General features: G+C 39.6%; 1 protein-coding gene across 9 annotated transcripts in view; it reads right to left on the bottom strand.

Moving 5' to 3' along the window:
- Positions 1 to 340: 340 nt before the first annotated feature.
- Positions 341 to 17,870, bottom strand: part of DTNA (dystrobrevin alpha) — a 221,268-nt gene continuing 203,738 nt past the window's right edge. For 8 of the 9 annotated variants that reach the window (XM_033080078.1, XM_033080157.1, XM_033080240.2 and 5 more), the window contains 6 exons: positions 17,426 to 17,585; positions 14,575 to 14,664; positions 13,916 to 14,084; positions 13,063 to 13,195; positions 9,768 to 9,812; positions 341 to 3,884 (listed from right to left, as the gene is read on the bottom strand). In XM_033080078.1, the coding sequence (XP_032935969.1) occupies positions 9,795 to 9,812; positions 13,063 to 13,195; positions 13,916 to 14,084; positions 14,575 to 14,664; positions 17,426 to 17,585 (570 nt within the window). In that variant the 3' untranslated portion in view covers positions 341 to 3,884; positions 9,768 to 9,794. The remainder of the gene's footprint in view (positions 3,885 to 9,767; positions 9,813 to 13,062; positions 13,196 to 13,915; positions 14,085 to 14,574; positions 14,665 to 17,425; positions 17,586 to 17,870) is intronic. The other variant, XM_033080665.1, reaches the window with a different exon arrangement.

Below are 17,870 nucleotides of genomic sequence, written 5' to 3'. Positions count from 1 at the left end.
GTGGTCATTTTTATTGCTGTTAAGTGGATACAGGGGCAGGTGTTTTACAGATGGGGAACTTCATTTTCAGATTGTGAAACTGCTGAAGATATGGAGAATTAAGAAAGGAAGAAAGAAGAAACTGCTTGGGCCACTGAAAGCAGGTGCTGCTTGGTACCAAGTTCAAAGCACTGTGCAAAGTGGTGTAAGGAATTCTCACATGAAGTGGTGGAGGAGACAAAGACTACTTGCTGCACCACAGGGACACACTTTCCTTCCCTACTGGAAAAAACTGCTGTTTGGGCTCCATGGAACAGGACATCCAAAATCAAAATAAGCCACAAACATGATACTACATAAATTCCTTTTAAAAATCTTTTTAATGAAGAAATAATTCCATTCCAAAATATAGACACACAATTAAATAGTTTAATCACTTCAAAATATAACATGTCCCCAGTAGGTTCCAACACACACACACAAAACAATACTTAACAGCAATACAAAAACCCCATACAATAGCAGTTCTGTTACAATACCAATGAATATCGTGACATCTTTAGTGTCTCTGTATCTGTCTCAAGTGGTGTCAAGTACAGTAGTTTTAAAAATGCGTTGCAGTTAGTAGCCTCAAGATGTAACTCTTCTTACTTTTTTTTTTTACTTTTTTTTTTGGTTCAAAGGTAAAAATGCCCTTTATTCTTCAGGACACTGTGGAGTGCTTGTTGTTCACAGCTCCGTCTGCTGAATTGAACCAATGTGATTAGAGCAATCCGAGGTTGCAATATTTACAAGGTCTATCTACAGTAATTGCCAAGAACCAATAAGGATGGGAGAAGATGATGACTGAAAGTAAAGGCGGACACACTTATGATAAATTATGATGCAACAATTTGGCTCATGCATATAAGAAAATACATATTATATCACAACAAAGGCCACACACCTTTTTATGCAGTTTAGTTAACATTACTACTTACAGACAACCCATTCTCCACCATCGCTTTGGACATTCAAGGACCCTATACATCTTCACATCCCTGTCTCCTGATTCCAAACCACTGGTTTTCCTCCAGTGACAGTAAAACCACCCGGAGCTTTGATGGCTGTGGTGGATCATTGGTAGTTAAGAAAAGGGCCATACCAGGGACCTCTTCTGTAACCGTGTTTGTTTTAATGACCACGAATCACAGCCAAAATAATATCCAACAAACAGACAAAGACAAGCTGGGTGAAAATGCAGCCAGCTTAACAGTTGGAAAAATGCTTAAAATAGACATTTGCAGAGCTAAGTAAGAGGTGCTTCATCTCAGAGAGCCAGGGCATAAGGGACCCAGAACTCTAGCTCCACGGGATCATCTTGTTGACACCAGCCTAAAAGAAAGGTGCTTGATCAGTCAACTTCAGTTCTTACTCCTAGTTTGCAAGCTCTTGCAATGGATTTAGTATAATGCATCTATTTTAAGCATGGTGATAATGAGCACACAGACGTTAAGGTGATGATAGGGATCTATTACTTTGGGTACAGTTAAACACGACATGGGTTGAACTAATCAGCCATTGCACATAGCTGTGTTCTAGCTTGTTTTCTCCCTGTTCAGGAAATGCTTGCCTGGAATCCTGAGCTGACAGCAGTGTCTACAGGTTCACTGGAGTAGCTTAAAACATGGAGTGCTAGGCACTAGTGGAGGCTAACTCATTCCTGAGAGGAGGTTGGAGGAGGGGACAGTGGAGGATATGGTGCTTGCCTTGCCAGGACTGCACATACTCCAGGAGCAAAGACCAGTGATTGCAAAAACAAAAAGCTTACATGAAGATATCTGGATCCCTTAGTATGCATTTGGATGTCTGAGACCAAGCCCAGGTACGCAAGGATATACAGACAAGAGATCTGCATACACCATAAAATGACATAGAAGTGAAACATGGCAGCAGCTCTTTCATACAGATACTCATTCCCTAACACATAGTGCCCAGGGAAACAGCCACGAGCCTGGAGAATGCATGCAAACAAGTGGACTTACTGGGTCGAGCTACGTAGCAATCTCACGTAAATACAGCAGCACACATCCACGTCACCATGAAAGCAAGGACAGACAAGCCACGTGAACCCGCTTTAGATGGGTATCTCTTCACTTGCTGTAGGCAAACTGTGCTGGTGTGGAATATCTGTATGAAACACCACTGTTTTTGGGGCCATTAGTGTCACTTCAGGTCAGCCAGGTACTGGAAGCCCAATATTGTATTAGGGCAGCAAAGTTACCTTGGCACAGAGGTGGCCCCGAGCTAACACTGCACAGCTCAGCAGGGCCTGGTGGCCAGCATGGAACACCTCCTGGTGTCCCTGCCTGGCTGTTGCTCCAGCTGTCCCTGGCCTGGCTCTGGTTTGTCTGCACAGAGGTGCCACGTGCCACAGAGGTGTCACCTTTGTTTTGGAGCAGGGTGCTCTGAGGAGCACTTTGATGCTAGTTTGTGTCAATGCCTGCTCACGAGTATCTGTAGGTTTGTAGTCACAGCAGAGCAAGTGCTTTTTAGCCAGCAGCCTCACTGCCTAACTCTGCCTAATGGCCAGGTCAGTTCCCTTTCTCCTGAAATGCCTTGATACTGGAAAAATACTAAACCGGACAAAACTCCAATTCTGCAACTGTATGCCTGTCCTTTCGAAAAAATCCACTGCTCTTCTTGTGCTTTTCACTGATCGCTGTTTCTCCATCCAGCTCTGAAAGAGTCTCACCACACATTTCCAAGAGGGCATGCAGAACATCTGGTGGCTGGCTAAGGCAGTACACATTCGGAAATCAAAAGAAAACAGTTGCAAGCGCACTTTAAGCCTGTACATTTAAAGCTGAAGGCCTCGAAAATAACATTTTAGAAGGGGACGGGGAGGAAGAGGAGGGGCAGAGAGATGGAAAGAGCTGGTTTGTTGAACACATGCTTACTAAAGCTAAAACATCAATGAAACAATACCATGGAGGATTATTCGTAACATCAGTCAGTTCAGGGATCTTATGGCACCTGTGGTTTATAAACAGCTTTAGCAACGAGTATTTCAAAACATAGTTCACAGTTTTAAGAAGATCTGTGCTGATTTAAAAACTAGATTCTATATCATTTGAATGTCACCTTTTGTATATGATATCTATTTGGAAAAAAAATATTTACACTAACTTCTATGGCTGATTTGTTAGATTATTTTGAAAGAAACATTCCTAAGTTACACATTAGCCCTAAATTAGAGAAGTTTATTATTATTATTAATTATATTATTATTATTTTAGTACATTTTGTATAAGCCTTAATTTAAAGACTTGCAAACAAATTGCAAATACAGTCTGGTGCTTTTTTTTTTGGGCTACTAGATATATACACTCAGGAGTATAATCATTCAGTGTTAAATGCATAATCGTCACTTTTTATTTCTCCCGTGGGAAAAAAAATGTACAGTGTATAGTAAACCGATCTACTAAAATCTCAAAGTATTCAGAAATCAAATTTCTAACTATAAACAGTATTGTCATTGTAAACTGAACAGGTTCAATATCATGTGCAAAGGGTTTATGTGAGTTATTAACAGCGCCGCCATGTGTGACAGCAGTACGCGCATCAGTCTGTTTGCTTCACCGGTAATGAGCCATGTTACAGAAGATGTAGCTAATATAAGTTAGCTTTAAACAAAAGTCTTGTCAAAAAACACACATCTACAAACTACAACTCTTAGAACAAAAGTACTGTGCTACAGTCCTCAGAACTTAGTTATGTGATTTTTTTGTCAAGAGACGCTGCACCTCTTGGTTCCACTCTTCTGTGAAGTTCGCAGCTGAGTTTTCTTCATCGTCTGTCCGAAAGCAGCTCTCCTCATCATCAGTTCTTACATAGCTTTCATTGTCTGTCTGACTGCAGCTTCCCTGTTGAGAAATGTTTATGGAAGGTTTTTAAAGAGTGCTGGTTTAACGTGCTGCACCCATGCAGGCAGAGCAAGTAAAGCCTCCCACTGCTGTTTTATTGAGAGAAAAAGGGAGCTGGCCAATTCCTGTGGTTATCCCTCAAGGAGTTATAAGAAGAAAAAAAGTCATTCTACCTAGGTGAGCCATAGGTATTTGAGCCGTAAACAGAAACTTACAGGGCATGTGGGAAGTTGAAAACTTTCCTTGCCGTGGGCAAGAAAGAAGACTGTTGCTTGGTCTGCTGTGGGAACTGGGGGTAATTCAGTCTGCATTGACACAGATTTGCAGTGTTCCCATTTTCCCTTCCACCTTCCCTTCCAGGTTGTTCTATAAATAGACTGTTGAAAGTGAAACCATGGTTTAACCCTCTTGTGCAGTTTTCAGTCACTTGAGTTACAGTCACACACCATCATGAGCCTCTGCTCACATGTAAATGTCTTCTGTTTTACTGTGTCTAAGAAAGTCTTAAGAAAGTCTGCAGTTACTGGGTGCTACAGCTCATGAACAGCCTAGTCCACTGGTGCACCAGCTTGTGCTGGTGCTCCTCTGTATCCTGAAGTATCAGTGAGTATGGATATTCTGACAGAAGAGGCATCAAAGATCAAAGTTTTAGCTGGTAATGGAAAATGCTGGCTAGGTTACTGCTGCTCCTTCTCAGAACTCTGTCAGGATCTACAGTCGGGTAATACTGCAAACTGCTTTTGGCACATATACTGTAAAGATACTGTTTACACATTTGACCCTTCCTAAGTTAAGGAACTTACCCCTTTTCTTTTGAACTACCTCTGAGAGAAAACCAATCTGCATTGCATGAGATATGATAACCACAGCATAATACACCACTCCCCACACATGAATTATTTTCTACTCATTTCAGGTATAAGGCTGGTCTAAAAGATGGGACATGAAATGCAAATTAGTCTGGCAAAAATAGTTGAATTAAATCTGGTAAATGAAGAAAGGTCAGGTAGTTTAGTTTGCTGCTACTCCTTCCTGAGACCATTTGATTGTATTAATTATTCAAGCAGAAACAGTTCCACCCCACTCCTTAATACCTAAGCATGTCAAATGATACAATGATCTTAATTTAGTGTCTCCTTGTGTCAGATGGTTACAAAAGATAAGCATTAACATTTTGTTGATAAATGCAAAGGAAACCTGCACCGCAAGTCTAATGAGAGTTTCATTAAAAATTTCTGAGGTACATCTTAAATGATATCTTTTAAAAATCAGACATGCACCTGTACCTCTTAAGTCTGCAAACTAATTTAGTAATCTTAGCAAAGGAAAGTTTTGCTCTACACAATTCAGACAAAAAAATGCAAACCAAAGACATGGAAGAGGTCAGCTCTCTGCTGTCTGAGACTGACTTTTACTGAATCAGCTTCAGGGTTATGTAAATAATAGAATCATTTAAGCTGGAAAAGATCTTTCAGTCCAGCCATTAGCCCAGCACTGCCAAGTCTCACCACTAAACCATGTCCCCAAGTGCCACATCCATATGCCTTTCAAATACCTCCAGGGATAGAGACTCAAGCACTTCCTTCAGTGGCCTGTTCCAATGCTTGGCAACCCTTTTGGTGACAAAATTTTTCCTAATATACAAAAATATAGGAATATCTCATATTTCATGATGGTAACACTATAAACCACAAGAGTAAAAGTAAGAGTTGCTTGTGAAACATGGGATGCATTAAGATGCATTGACAGCAATGTTAAGTATTTGGGTTTGCTTCATATGGATAAATTACTTCTCTTTGGTGGAATGTGCGAAGGGTTATTCTAAATTCTCTCTAGTCTTCTCTCTGTTCCACAGCCAGCACTGGGATAGAGATAACAAGAAGTAATGAGTACTAATAAACCTCAGAACTTTAAATTAATTGCAAGGTTTTGGAAGTGCCAAAATTAAAGTTAACATTTGCATGATTTGTCATGATATAAAACTGTTTCTTGACCTCCTCTGTTACTTAATGTACAGATTCTTTTCTGTTACTTATCATTCACTGATTTTTCAAAAAACATCACTGTCACTTGTGTAATTTTAGAAATGAATTCACAAATTTAAGCTCCTTCTTCTCTGTTAACTTGGTCACAGTTTTTTAGAGTGTTTTTTACGCCTACATGCTAAGAAGAGGAGGACTTAGGGAGAAAAATAAACCAAAAAAAAAAAGAAAAACAAAACACAGCTGAGTGAAAATAACAGACATTTTTGAAAATTACTGTGCTGTTATCCTTCTGTTATTTTCAAACTGAATGGCCCAGATAATGCTTTTATGTATTTGTTCAAGAAAAAACCACAAAAGACTGGACTAGACTGACCACCCTCTCCCTTGGCCAATGGGTTTTATCACCTGACATTTGATGATATGCCTGATCTCGGCTGGGAAACATAAAAACAGAGGTTTGAAAAAAATGGCAAGAGATGAGAAAAATATGAAAGTGTTACTCAACACAAAATTCTGTCCTGGAAAAACAGTCAAGCTGAATAGTATTTTTAAAATAATGCACTCATATCAAAAATTTGAGAGGATTTGGGAGTTTTGCATTTGGAAAAAAATCCACCCATTTCAATACAAACCTTTTAGTCACTTTTGCAATGGAAAATGTCACCCACAGACACCCAAAGCCTCAGATCCCACAACAGTTCATGTTATAAAGTTTTGAGAGAGTGAGAGGGTTTGGAGTAGGAATGGAACTAAATCTTTAACTGAAATTATTATGTTTTTGTCAAGATAGGGAAAATCGCAGTTTTGTTCTCAGTTAAAATCTGAGAACAAAACCTGCAATAAAGCCCCCTCCCTGTACTCCCACCCAGTGGATGCTTTGGGTCTGATTTCTATTAGCTTTTCACACCTTCTCTCCTGTTATAAAAATGCACATAAATGAAATAGGCATGACCAATTCAAATGTGTGCCAGCACTAAAAAAGCATAGCTTTAGAAAAATCTAGGAAATTGTAGGTCTTGTGAGGACACGTCCACTGCACAAGTCAACAGCAACTAACTGAAAATGACAACTTCCCAACCAGTTTCTGACATGCAGGCTTTCTGCTGCCATTGGCTACCCTTTGCAAAAAACCAAATGCTATCAAGGGGATAAAGGTAAAATAACATCAAAATTGCAGTTTCACCTAATGTCAAGATCTGCCTAGTACCTGCTGAAAACAACCTCAAATTCACTCTGTTTCTTTACTAAAAATAAATCAAGTATATTTAACACAAAAAGTAAATTGATAACATGATTAAATTATGTTTTATATATTACTGGAATCACTTGCTCTCTTGGGAATTTATTATACTAGATGCTATTTAAAATCAATTCTTTTAAATCAACACTTTTAAAGATTGCAAAAATCATCAAATAACATCAACTTCAGATGAATGAGAAAATGAACGAAACTCTGTGGCTGGCTATCAGCAGCAATATCACTCATAAGGAGCTACAATAAACTGATCTCATTCCCCCCCCCCCTTTGGTTAGCTTGCTTTTTATTTTAATAAGCACAAATGTAATACTGGTGTGAGATGAGAAGGTCTGTTGGCTTTCTACTTCCTGTGGCCACCTAGGCCATACCGACTGTATTTGTATCATTACTGACTGAATAAGGGCTTAGAAGCAGAACTCTTCATACAGCTTCTAAGCTTCAAGCAAGAACCCAGTGAAAACTGCAGAAGCATTTTAGATACTATGAGTGTTATAAACTATTTTGAAGTTACTTTTCCAGTGCTGTGAAATGTAAGTACCAAATAAAATACACAAGATATGACAGACTTCCATATTCACAACAGAGTGAATCTTGAGAAGATTCACTTACCACGTGAAGATGTATTTATCATAATGTACCATAATACAATTTGTTCTTGTGGATGCAGGTGAAGTGCCAAGTCTACCAGTTTGGGATGCTAATTTCTGTAGGGCTGGGCTTTTATAGCTCCTGGTAATGTTAGTCTTTGGTACTGGCCAAAGGGCTCCCTTGAGGGCTAAAAAGAATTTCACTATGAAAATCTTTCTTTTTGACAAAGTTTCAAAAACCATCCAGGAGAGCAAATAGTATCTCAGTCTCAGACATCTGCTAATTTGAGACAGGATACATGTTTGCAAGAAAGCCAGGCTTTTAGAGCAGTATGTTTCCCCATATCACTATGTTAACACTGCTTCCGAACAAAAAAGGAAACCTTAAACAGAACTGCCTGAGTTTTGTAATTCTAATCAAAAAGTTTTTTTAAAACTTATTATTGCAAATTGCAATTATATTCAATTACATATAAAATTTCCACTATATACATAGTTATACACACACGTTGTTGTCGAAAGATCTAATTTCCTTTTCACATGACCTGATAACTGCACCAAAACAGAGTAAGAAAACTTATTTTTCTGGCTGTAAATGTTTAGGAAACTCTATATGGCTCAGGCTTTTAACAAGACTACTGAGACAATGAATGTAACCAGAGGAGCAATGTTAGGAGAATTTTTATGAGCCCTTTTTTGGTGTTTATAGTACTCTGGGTATTGCAGTTTATTTGCTTTTCACATCCAGTTATTCTGCTTCAGCTGCGAGAGACACTGAGACAGATGCTTTGGAAATACCCACTAGCAGCTGCTTTCACAAGGTACACATTTTAACAGTCAAATTTTACTGTTATCAGAAGACACAAACCCTTTGAATCAGGGTCAAGTTTTACCATCAAAACCACCATATAAATAAGGAGGTCTAGCATAAACATGACACACATAATCTAACAATATGAGTTCCTGTTAGAGTTGGCACAGGCTAGTTCACTGGTTTTGCTCATCTAAACATGACCCTGCTCCCAAGCTCCAGTGTCCACTTGATTGTTGACCTCTGCTTGCTTCCAGCTCTGGCTTTGGGGAAGAGGTTCAGTCTACAGACCAGAATCAGACCCCTATTCTGATTTCTCTTCCCTTTCCATCCCCATTAGCCCATGGCTCAGTGTCTCAGCAGGATGGACAGCATGATCTCACTGCCACCTTCACAGCAGGGCACTGCACTATCCTAAAACATCAGAAATGCAGAGTCCACAGCTTCAGATGAGGCAAGACAAAATGTATGATCTCCCATTTCCTGGGCAAATGTTCAGATTAACAGGTTACTCCACAAAAATGGATGTTGTCCATCTTCCTGAGGAGAAACACAATTGCTGAACTTGGCAATAATCTCAGTGCTGCAACTGCAAGGTTGGCATGTGTAAGAAACATGACCTGAATATGGGACAGCAGGGAATTTATAGATCCTGCCATATTTCTGAACTGACAGTTTCTACCCAGTAGCTGAGTGCCTTCCACTTGGATTAGGGCATTTTAAACTTCCACAACACATCTGAGGACACCTCTGTGGTTAAGCAGCTGGGGATTGCTTTCTTTAATGTCTGCATATGTCTTGTTCCACATACTAGAGCAGATGTTCTGATCTTATCAGAAATTATTTATTTCAGTTATCCTAGGAAGACTAATGCATTGAAAGGAATTAAACTCAGGTCTCCTGGAAGGTAATTTGATTCCTTATCTTCTGGATAAGGTTTCTTTGTACTGGTTAATATATTTGCCATCATCACCAGGGATGAAAGCCCACATTATTTCTGAGATGGTCCACAAAGGAAAAATACAAAAAGGGCAGTGGCTTAACAGGAATCCTTGGGACCAGGACTACAGATCCATAAATTAGAACTGATTCAGAGAGATTCCAAGGCATCCCAACACACGTTAAAAGGAGAAAGAAATGGCATAGTCACATACATTCAGGTGCCACAAGATGCATTGCAACTGAAATGCATAATTATGAGGATTAATTCCAAACTTTCTTCTAAATTATAGTAATACTTACTTGAGAGGAGAGAGAAGAATATTGCACTCAACTTTGCAAACTGACCTGTAGATAACAAAGGACAGAAAACAGGAAGATGACAAATTAAGCCCGTGAGCAGCCAGGCAGTGTATTATTCTGAAAAAAGCCATGCACAAGCCTAGAAATAAAGGGAGCAATTAGGGACCCAGAAAATAAACACAGGGAAAACTGTCTTACACAACATATCAGCAGAAGACTGTACCAAGAACAAAAGTGGAAAGAGATGTGGGAGGATACACTCTGTTAGCATTTACACTTGTGCATTAAATGTGTTTGGGTTTTTTTTTCTGATACAGACACTTGTTATTTACAAAATGCTTCAAAAAAGAGACAGAAAGAAGCCTCCTCTAAGGTTTCATGTCCCTGGTTTCCCTATGTATTTTGGTTTTTTTATACTAATTTAGAGTTTAGTACAAAAATCTTTCTTGGAGACAAGGCGACACCAAATAACAAGAGTGGGTTTGGGCCAACCATCTTTCATGCTACACCACATCTACATGTTTTTCTAAATGTGCTGATTTTATACGAAGTGAGACATTTAATAACATAAAAATGGTTACCAGATTGTTACTGAGGTGACCATTCTGCAACCTTAGTAGGAGTTCCTCCTTGCAGATTTTTTCAGCTGACAATAGCATTATGACAGCTACAGCTTCTGGTTTTTTTTGGCAATCCAGATAAATGCAGTGTGTATGTGAGTACAAACAGTAAAACAGCTTGTAAAAAATTCCAATGGTTTGATGCAAATGAGAACAGTTGACCTGGCCTCTGTTCAACAGGATACCCTAAACAGAAATTTTTCTATTTTCCTTTTGTTTTTCCAAGTAGAAAGCTGTGGCTTTTTTAGAATACTCAGTGATATTAGTAGAAAAAGGGATAGAAGAGAAAAATACCACAAATAAACAGCAAATTGCAGAGAACAACCAATACCAAAGCGAATGTTTTGGGATCAAATATATGACACTCTCCAACCAGCTCCTAATCATCTTAGGAGTCCCTATTAACTTAATACCTTTTCTTTATTCCTTTAAACCCACTCCCTAATTTAAATGGCATCACCCATACTGGGAAGGACTTCTCATGCATTGCCATTACATGCTTTGGGGCTGTGGTATCTACTGAAAATAGATTCTATTTACAAGTCACTACTGTCAAATCACTGCCTGATAGGAGCTGACAATCTCACAGGCAATAAAGTACATCATGAAATTTCTTTTGAAGAAATGCTATTAAGCAGAACTTGTCCAGAATGAGAATTTTCTGTTCTCTCAGTGAATATATTTTTTGACCAAAAAAAAAAGCTTATCTTTCTTTTTTGGCCGCAGGATGGTGTGCATGTGTTGGGATTTTTGTCTGTTTTGTTCCCCTGGCAGAAACAAATAATGTGAAACAATGGGGAATAAACTCCACTCTTGTGCAGTCTTGGGTCACCTAAATTCAGTAGTTTTATTCTGATGTTAATAGGGAGAATATTTCCTCCTCTTCTCCTGGGAATGTTGTTGGAAAACAGCAGAAAAACTATTCTGACTGAAGCAAGAGTAACACCCAGTGCCATCAAGCGACGTGTAACTTATCCTGCCCTTATTTGCAGTATTTCAGTACATACTAAATTTTATGCATGTACAAAATCCCCTTGTAAGTTGTGAAACTCAAGTAACACTGTTGCTATATATTGCACTTCCGTACTGTAATCAAAGTACAGACAAACTGCTCTGTTGTTCTTTCTGAAGAAAATGAAATTCTTACCAGCAAGAATGACATTTATTATTTGATGCCTGATAGTTGTGACTATTTAGGCACTCCTTCTCTAAACTGACAACTACTTTTCATTACATCAGCAGTACCTGTTCATCCTGTTCAGAAGTTTAAAGGCTTTGATTTTTGACATTTCCTATCTTGGATAAAAAGTTATGACAAGTCTCCCTATGTCACTTGCCATTGCCTTAGTGAATGATCTATAACAATCCTGCTCCTTTTGTCATGTCCTTAAAGACCTCTGCAATGAAATTACTTTTAGCAAGCTAACATGGGCATACAGCAGGCCTACATCAACAACAACAACAAGATGTTCACATCAACCTCAAAGTTACCTCAAATTTTGGTAAGATTCAATGAACGTCTACCACACTAATATATCCTAGCAGCTTTACAGAAAAGAAGACCAAAAAAGCAGCCAATCTTCATTACAACACAAGCCTGTCAGACAGATTGCCTCCAAAGTGACCAGCATTGAACATTGGAGGAAAAATCACCAGAAAAAAAGGCTAGATTTTATTAGCTCCTAGAAATCGGCAATTTAAAGAATTCCTGCTCATAAATTGACTTTGAAACTCATTTGCAGACATCTGGTCTCTCAGAACGTGTGCGGTTTGGTTGTTTTAGCCCATTTAATATGTTCTTTAGGGGTGAGGTCCAAATCTGAGCCAATCACCATGTGGGAATGAAGTAATTTTTGCTTGCTTCAGCTCTGCTCCCAAATAACTGAACTAGATTTTTCCTCCTATTGACACTACTTCCAACTTTGTAAGAAGTAATGTATTTTAAATTCAGATATTCCAATCAGAATAACTGAAAACAATAATCTGCAACACTAGCTAGAAGTGAAGACCATCATGCAGTTATGGGCATCTATAGAATTTTAGCTCCCCCTGGCATATTTGCTTTACTCAGACTCTTAAACAAATGCCCTTTGAGAGCTCCCTCAGGGAGTGTTTAATAATAAATCCCCAGGCTTCTCTGCACCAGATGCTTGTTGAATACTTGGTTCTCTGGGATACAATTAGTTTCAGACCATTTTCTGCACCTCCAGATTCTGACAGTAACACACAGACAGTACTTGAGCTTCAGTTCACACATAAGGAGAAACCCTTATGAATGTTTTTTCTCTTGGAGAAAAAAAAAAAAAGAAAATAGCAGGACATCTTGACAGCACCAACCAGTAGCTATGGTAGTGGGGAATGAGATCTAAGTGACTTGGTAGGCATGGGCAGAGAACAAGCTTAGAGGAGTTCTGTCCCACCTGGTCCCCTGATACCCTTATGGACTACTGCTGTGTGCCTCAGGCAGAGTGGTGTTCTTGGACATGCACAAAGGCTGGATGCATGGAAGGGTGTCTGTGGAAGGGTGGCAGTGGTTTTTGGAATGTGGCTGTTCTGGTAACCCAGAAGAGATCACACCCCAGAGCCCAGGGCTGGTTAGACGGCACTGGGCACCTGAGGACCATCATACTTCCTCACTTATGGAGAAACAGGGGCAGTTGGTGTCCTCCTCCCACCTGGTACGCCTCATCCTGCAGCTTCTGCTTCAGGTACTCCTCCATTTTCAGTTCATTCTCCAGCTGGCGGACAGAGTCATTCTCATAATTTTCATCATCTGCTCTGACATAAGGGTCTCCATCTTCTGTAACCCTAAAGACAATCATTAATAAATAGCCTCCTGAGATGAATGACATTCACAGTCAATACAACTTCCCTTTATTGTAATTTAGGAGGACTGTGGGATACTTTTAGTCTAACCACATGCTCCACTGGTTAGTATTTTCATGGTAGTGAGGAACACTTCTGTTATTTCCCTCTCTCATGAAGTACACCAAAGGGCATATTCTGCTGAAGGCATTCCCCTAAGGAAATGAGTAACAGAAGTTCTCAGTAACTTCATACAAAGAGGCTGAACTAAAAATAACTAGAAAGATGCCTATTGTATCTGAAAGGAAGGATCACGTTGTAAAGATCAATCTGTTTGTTCATCAATTGAGTAGGTCAATGAAAAGCATTATGTCTTTTCCATTTACACATTTCTCCTTTTCCAGTGAGCCCCAACAAGTCTCCCAGTCTGGATAAACAGTAAATAGGACTGCAGGGCATGTTTGAGAAAAGAGCTGTCCCACAGCCTCCATGTTGCCTGAGTGCTCCAGGCTGGATGTGAGACTCCTGAGGGAGTCCTAAGTTCCAGACTTCACTGTTGACAGAGCCCACTACTATGTAACCATGAAGCAGTCCTCACTTGCATTTATGCTCTTTTATTTTTTCTACCCAAATAATTGAGAGGGAGAGGAAATGCTGTGTGCTGCACATTGCTTTCAGAGGAAGGAGAATGAGATCAGGAAGGGGAATCAGGCAGGTACCCACATGTCACTGCGGATGGAGCCGGTGGCAGCAGCGCTGTGGATGTATCCTGGCTTCCGGGCATGGATCTGTGCCAGGAAAGCCTTCTCAGACGTCGGGGAGGGAACCAGGTCATCAAAGTGAGTCCGCCCAAACTCAGAATCCACATTGCTCTCTGTCTCGCTGCCCACTTCTGTGAAGCAAAAAGTCCCATTTAACTTTCACAAAAGTATACTTGCCTATCTTTAAGCATTTCTTTGTCTTTCCAACTGAGAATGCCATCTCCTCACAGTAAATAAAAGCATATTATTCTACTTATGTTGGCAAAGCTTACAGTTTTCTTCTTGTGGTGGGACCAAATACTGAAGCTTTTGCTTATCTCAGTTATTAGGCAGGATATTTTAATGGTATTAACACAGACATACAGGTCCTGTATGATCTATGCTAAATCTACTTTCTAAAGAGTGAAATCAATGTGGAATCACAGACAAACTCAAAGTTTTCACTATATCCAGCTGCCCCTCTACATTGATGGCTTTGAATATTGCTGAGTTCCAGAAGCTGTTATTTAGGGACTTTTAAAATAAAAGCATAAAAAGCTTTGAAGATATGTATCTTCCTACCTCCCACTTTTTTCATATAAACGTGAAATGTCACCGTGGTGACTATTCCCCCTCACTCACCAGAATTTAGTTCTTTTACCAAAGAAGACATGGTGTTGGTGATTGAATCTGCTGCCACCAGCAAATCATTTCTTAAGTTTCGTCTTGCACCTGAAGCAAGAGATGGACAAAGCACAGTGTTACCATTATTCACAAGACATATGTTTTAGTGTTGAAAGCAGTTCTGACCCTGCTGAAAGCTGTCACTGTGATCATTCAGAGTATCAAAGTCCTTACGAGGGGCACGTGCAGAAGAGTTCTCTGCAGAATGGCCTCATTTACTTATGCTGTATGCAAAAGCAGAAGCCTGCCCTCATGCTTCATTTAATCACAATGCCAGATATGAGGAGATTATTCATTGCCATCAAGCTTGCATTTGTGTGGTGACACCAGCAGACCAGGCCTGGAAGATTAAATCCAGCGTGAACTCATTTACAGTGCCTGTGGGGGAGGAGGGAAGAAATGAAGTGTTTTCTCCAAGTTCCCACAGCTCTGCTTAATGACACCATTATTGCCAGGTATTTGCCAGATAATTATGGCAAATGTTGAAGAAACACACTTGACCTCATCCCTCATCAAGACTATATGGATTTCTATTCTCTGCTCCATCTCAGCCTCTCCTGTAGCTCAAGGACTTTCTTGTATATTTTATAATTTACTGTCTCTCTCCCCCCAGCCCCCCTTGTTTTTTTTTAATAAAGGGAGGACTATTGCCTCTCTAAACAGCCCCAGGCTGCTTTTAAACTCTTTCTAATAACACATCTGAGAAGTGTTTCCCTGCTGAACCTGGCAATATTCCCTTAACCATCAATCATGAGAGATTCTTGTGAGCTGCATGGAATACTCCTTCCTTAGGAGGGGTCTGTGGGTAACGTATACTTAACTCCCTCAAATCTTGAACACAGATACTATTGTTGAATAGTTGAATAACCAATATATTCCACAGAATCACTAGCCTTCCAAATGGAATTATTTACAGGCTATTGTAGGTTTTTTAAAACTCGCTGAATGCAAACCAAAACATTTAAAAAAGTTTCTCAAATTCTAAAGAGGTTTTTTTTTTCAATGTATCCATTAGCAAATAGTTACTGGAATGCAAATTATAGTAGTTAAACTCTCTCTTACACACACACAGACAACCATTCCCTCTCTAAAGTCTTCCCAAATTTGTGCCTCTGAACTATTGCAAATGCTGTGAAAGAGAAACAGAAACAATGAAGAGAAAATATCCTTTAACCATGGCTTGTCTGCATTACGTATATATAGGCAGATCTCTGTTGGTGCAGCACAGAATGGAGCCATAAAATCTCAGCCCAACCCCCCTGACAAAATCGTATGTCAAGACGTGACAGAATGCTGGCTTCAAGTTCTTTGGGTTTGACCTTCCTATCTAGAGCTTACAGTAAATAATGACACAAACCTAGGTATTTATCAAATGCAGTAGTTTTAAAATGTGATCACATAACTTCTCACATTGCTTTTGATCTTGAACAGAACACATTTTTACACTTAAAATGCATTTGCCTGAGGCAGGCTTAGCATTGTTTATGGATATTTTATTGTGGCCACTACATTATTCATCTTACTCTTAACTCTAGAAGCTGTCCCATAACAGCATAGGAGCTAGGGTTTCATATTTTTGCCTGTCTCGATTTTTCTCATAGAAGAAAAAAAAGAAAACTTATTGCTTGTTTTTCTTTTGCCACAGAAAATGAGATTAGCAGCAACCCATTATGTTGAGACTAGGAATTATGCCTATGTTCAATACTTGAATTGACCAGCACTTTAGGAGAAAGTTCTTGATTGCATTACAGATTCAACCTTGTCCAGAAATACACAAAAATACCCAATTTACAGAAGAATCGGGGCTGAAATGGGTTCCTGGGAAGAAGCATGCCTCCACTGTAGCAGAGGAACTTCTGAGCTTACATTTAAACTTATGTTTAATTTGTGTTAGGGAAAGAGGGAAAAAAACTTATTTAGATCATAGAGTTGCAATTATGTAAATATTTTAGAGAGAGCAGATTAAAAATAAGGAATATTTCTTCATTAAGATAACACAGATTACTGACTTTCTGTGTTATTCAACATAATAATTTAATTTGTGGCCTCAGAAATTCAAAACAGTTTAAAATTTAAAATTCTTACTTGAAAAAAGAGTGGGAAGGCAATGAATTTTCTGGAAAAGCAAAGAAAGGGTTCACCTAGACTTTCAGACTTGACTCCTGTCTAGTTTAACTGGACCCTTCTCAGGCCCAAAGCAAGACAAGGGATGACAGACACAAGTTGCATCAAGGGATGTTCCAATCAGACAGAAGGACAACAAATTTACACAATAAGGATGGGGAAACGCTGCAATAGAAAAAATGAGGGACTGGAGCCATTCAGAACTCACCTAGTAAAGGTACTGAATGGTCTGACCTCACTTTGAAGCCCTCCTTCTTGGGGCAGAAGGACTTACAAAGCCCTTTACACCTGAACTAATTCTATGATCGTATAATTTACTTCTAACAAAGTCTTTATTTAAAACCCAACAGACTGACAGTGCCTGCTGAGGTCAACAGCAATTTTTCTGGTTAACAGAGAAATGGTAACTGATTTCACCCTCTTGCATCAAAATGCCTTCTTACCCCAAATTTGATTAATTGCTATCATTGTCCAGTTTCTGCTTACCTGCTTGCTTTGACAGCTTGCTTTTATGGCTGACAAAGTCGAATTTCAATGGCAAAATGCAGTTGTCACCAATGTTTTTTGTTTTGTTTTGTTTCATTGCATGCAACTGAGAAGCTCAAGTACATTTAGACAGTAACCACAAGAAATAATGATTCTTCAGTCTCCAGTCTGCCTAAGACAAGCTATGAATGAGACTTACTTTGTGCAAAGGCTTCCTGCACATCTCCTCCCACCCCGGTCAGAGAGTCCTGAGGTGCGTGGGTCGGGGTGGAGCAGGCAGAGGCAGACCTGATGGGCATGGGAATCGGCCGGCTGATGGTGTGGCTGGGTGAGGAACGTGGGGAGCCTGCCCCCTGCGTCTGCAAAACAATCCAGGGGTTAAACAGGGGCTATGCAAGAGCCTGCCTGCTGTCCTGGTCACCCATCCCTCAGCTTAAAGGCATTGTGCTGTTTGTAGATCAGTTGGGTAATGTTAATTTTGCTAGAAGAAATAAACCAAAGTCAGTTGTTAGTTGGCAGCAAGGTTTCTCTGTAGAGAAACACTAAGTAGGAAAATATGAGTCAAGATCTGACTTCCTTTAAGCATGGGAAAATGTCAGGCAGCTAAATTAAAAAAAAATCCAAGTTAATAAAGACCACACTAC

The sequence above is a fragment of the Catharus ustulatus genome, chromosome 1 (genome assembly GCF_009819885.2).
Source record: "Catharus ustulatus isolate bCatUst1 chromosome 1, bCatUst1.pri.v2, whole genome shotgun sequence".
Lineage (NCBI taxonomy): Eukaryota > Metazoa > Chordata > Aves > Passeriformes > Turdidae > Catharus > Catharus ustulatus.
The sequence above is the reverse complement of the archived record's forward strand: the minus strand, read 5'-3'. Positions and strand labels throughout refer to the sequence as shown.